The 2,336-nt window shown below is 46.5% G+C and overlaps 1 protein-coding gene across 1 annotated transcript in view; it reads right to left on the bottom strand.

Moving 5' to 3' along the window:
- sema4f (sema domain, immunoglobulin domain (Ig), transmembrane domain (TM) and short cytoplasmic domain, (semaphorin) 4F) overlaps positions 1 to 1,208 on the bottom strand; it is a 9,692-nt gene extending 8,484 nt beyond the window's left edge. The window contains 1 exon segment of the mRNA XM_067261982.1: positions 1,179 to 1,208. Within this exon segment, the coding sequence (XP_067118083.1) occupies positions 1,179 to 1,208 (30 nt within the window).
- Positions 1,209 to 2,336: the final 1,128 nt, after the last annotated feature.

Genomic DNA, 2,336 nt, shown 5'->3' with positions numbered 1-2,336 from the left:
CACAGCAGGCTCTGTAGCCTACAGAGGCACCACAACCAGTGTGTGTGTGTGTGTGTGTGTGTGTGTGTGTGTGTGTAGAAGACTGTCTACACACACAGACTCGTGAAGAGAGTGTTCCAGTCAGTGTGTGTTAGTACTATGGTAACATAGCTACATGTCTGCATGTAACAGTGTTCTAGAAGAGGAATATGTATGTGTTCTAGAAGGGATACAAGTGTTCTAGAAGGGATACAAGTGTTCTAGAAAAGAATATGTATGTGTTCTAGAAGGGATACAAGTGTTTCTAGAAGACTGATATGCTCTAGAAGGGATCCATGTCCTCTACATGTGCAGGTATTCTAGAAGTAGTAATCTAGATTGAACGTTTCTACATGTTTGAAGCTGTTATACAAGGTCTTAATCTGATGTACTGCTGTTAACTGTGTAGAATTATTCTCAATCTTCTTAGATTACAAATACACACAGTGTGTCTGACTGATAATATGATCCCTGACACACACACACACACACACAAACACACTCACAGTTTAGAGGTCACGGGGTCATGATTGATCTCACAGTTTAGAGGTCACATGATTGATGGCTCAATCCTGCCAGATGCTCATGACGTAGCAGGGTCAGGATGTGACACGTGAACACACACACACACACACACACACTCAAGCACACACACACCCCTGGCTGAACCCTGCATGTTTCCAGCACCTGCAATCTGTTTAGACTGTCAAGACACAGCAGACAACTGTTACTATGCTTTAAACAGGGTCACACACACACACACACACTCAAACACACGCACACGCACACACACATGCACACACACACAAACACATGCACGCGCACACCCACACACACATGCACACACACACACTCAGGAAAAGGAGGGAGGAAAAAGGAGAAGAGAGGGGGAGAAGAGAGGAGAAGAAGAGAGGAGAGAGATGAGGAGAAGAGAGGAGGAGAAGAGAGGAGGAGAAGAGAGGAGGCATCCTATATTTTCTCAGTCAGGTTCACCTGTTCCCTTATGATCTGCACACCATAACACACACTCGCTCTGATGACATCACCAAAGCCATTACCTCTAGGACCACAATGCACTGGGGCATGACCCAGCATACAGCTGGGAAGGGGTTAACCCATGACATCATCATGACATCATCCTGTTTAATAATTTACCTCACTTCCTGGGACTCACTGTCCCCAGTCACCATCATGTCAGGGCTTGGCACACACACACACACAGACACACACACACCTTATACCAATATTGCATTCCAGCACTTACTCATTTACAGTCGACTGCTCTGTTCTCAGGAAGAGTTCTCAGGAAAACCTACACACACACACACGCACGCACACACACACACACGCACGCAGGGTTCTTTCTCTCTCTCTGTCATTAATAATTAAGCACATGACCTTTGACCTTGCCCAAGGACACACCCTTCGATGGAGAAGGGGAGAGGAGATACCAATGCAGAATGATATATGGCGCACGTGGGGAATTTGGGAACAAGATTTTGTCGACTTTGCAGTGAGAATTATATATCCTTTTCTTTCTCTATCTCCCTCTCTCTCTCCCAGTCTCAGAAACTGCTGACTAACACATTTAACAAAATCTCCAACTATGATTTTTTTCTTTCTCTTTTGCTTCTCCTCCCCTCTTCTCCTCCCCTCCACCTCTCCTTCTTCACGCCCCCTCCCCTGCACCTCCCCTCCTCCTCTCCTTTCCTCCATCCTCTCAGCCAGACAGGCGACAGCTAATTGACTTCATCCATTATTGATGTTTTGTACTCTGTTAGCCTCTATTACTTACTGGACCAATCCCTTCCTCCTCTCCTCCCTCCTCTCCTCCCTCCCTCCATCCCTCCTCTCCTTCTTCCTCTCCTCTCCTCCCTCCCTCCCTCCGTCCCTCTCTCTTGGTTAGTCTGTTTCTCAGACTTTCTCACACAAACACACACACACACAAACACACACCGACACACACAGACAGACCGACACACACAAACACACTCTCCAGTCATTCTCATTAAACTCAGTTAACCAGCAGAAACCATGTAACATCTGTTGTTTCGCCACATCTTTGATCCATGTGGGCATATACTGTACACACACACACTGTACACACACACACACTGTACACACACTGTACACCACACACACACACACTGTACACACACACACTTATATATAATCAGTGTGTGTGTGTGTCTTTAGAAGGGCCTATATGAGAGCATGGTGGAACACTCAGGTCCTGTCTACTGAACAAAGCGCTTCTTAGGCTGTGTGTGTGTGTGTGTGTGTGTGTGGTGTGTGTGTGTGTGTGTGGGTGTGTGGTG

Source organism: Osmerus mordax, chromosome 23 (assembly GCF_038355195.1).
Source record: "Osmerus mordax isolate fOsmMor3 chromosome 23, fOsmMor3.pri, whole genome shotgun sequence".
Lineage (NCBI taxonomy): Eukaryota > Metazoa > Chordata > Actinopteri > Osmeriformes > Osmeridae > Osmerus > Osmerus mordax.
Note: the sequence above shows the minus strand (reverse complement) of the source record. Positions and strands in the feature narration are given on the sequence as shown.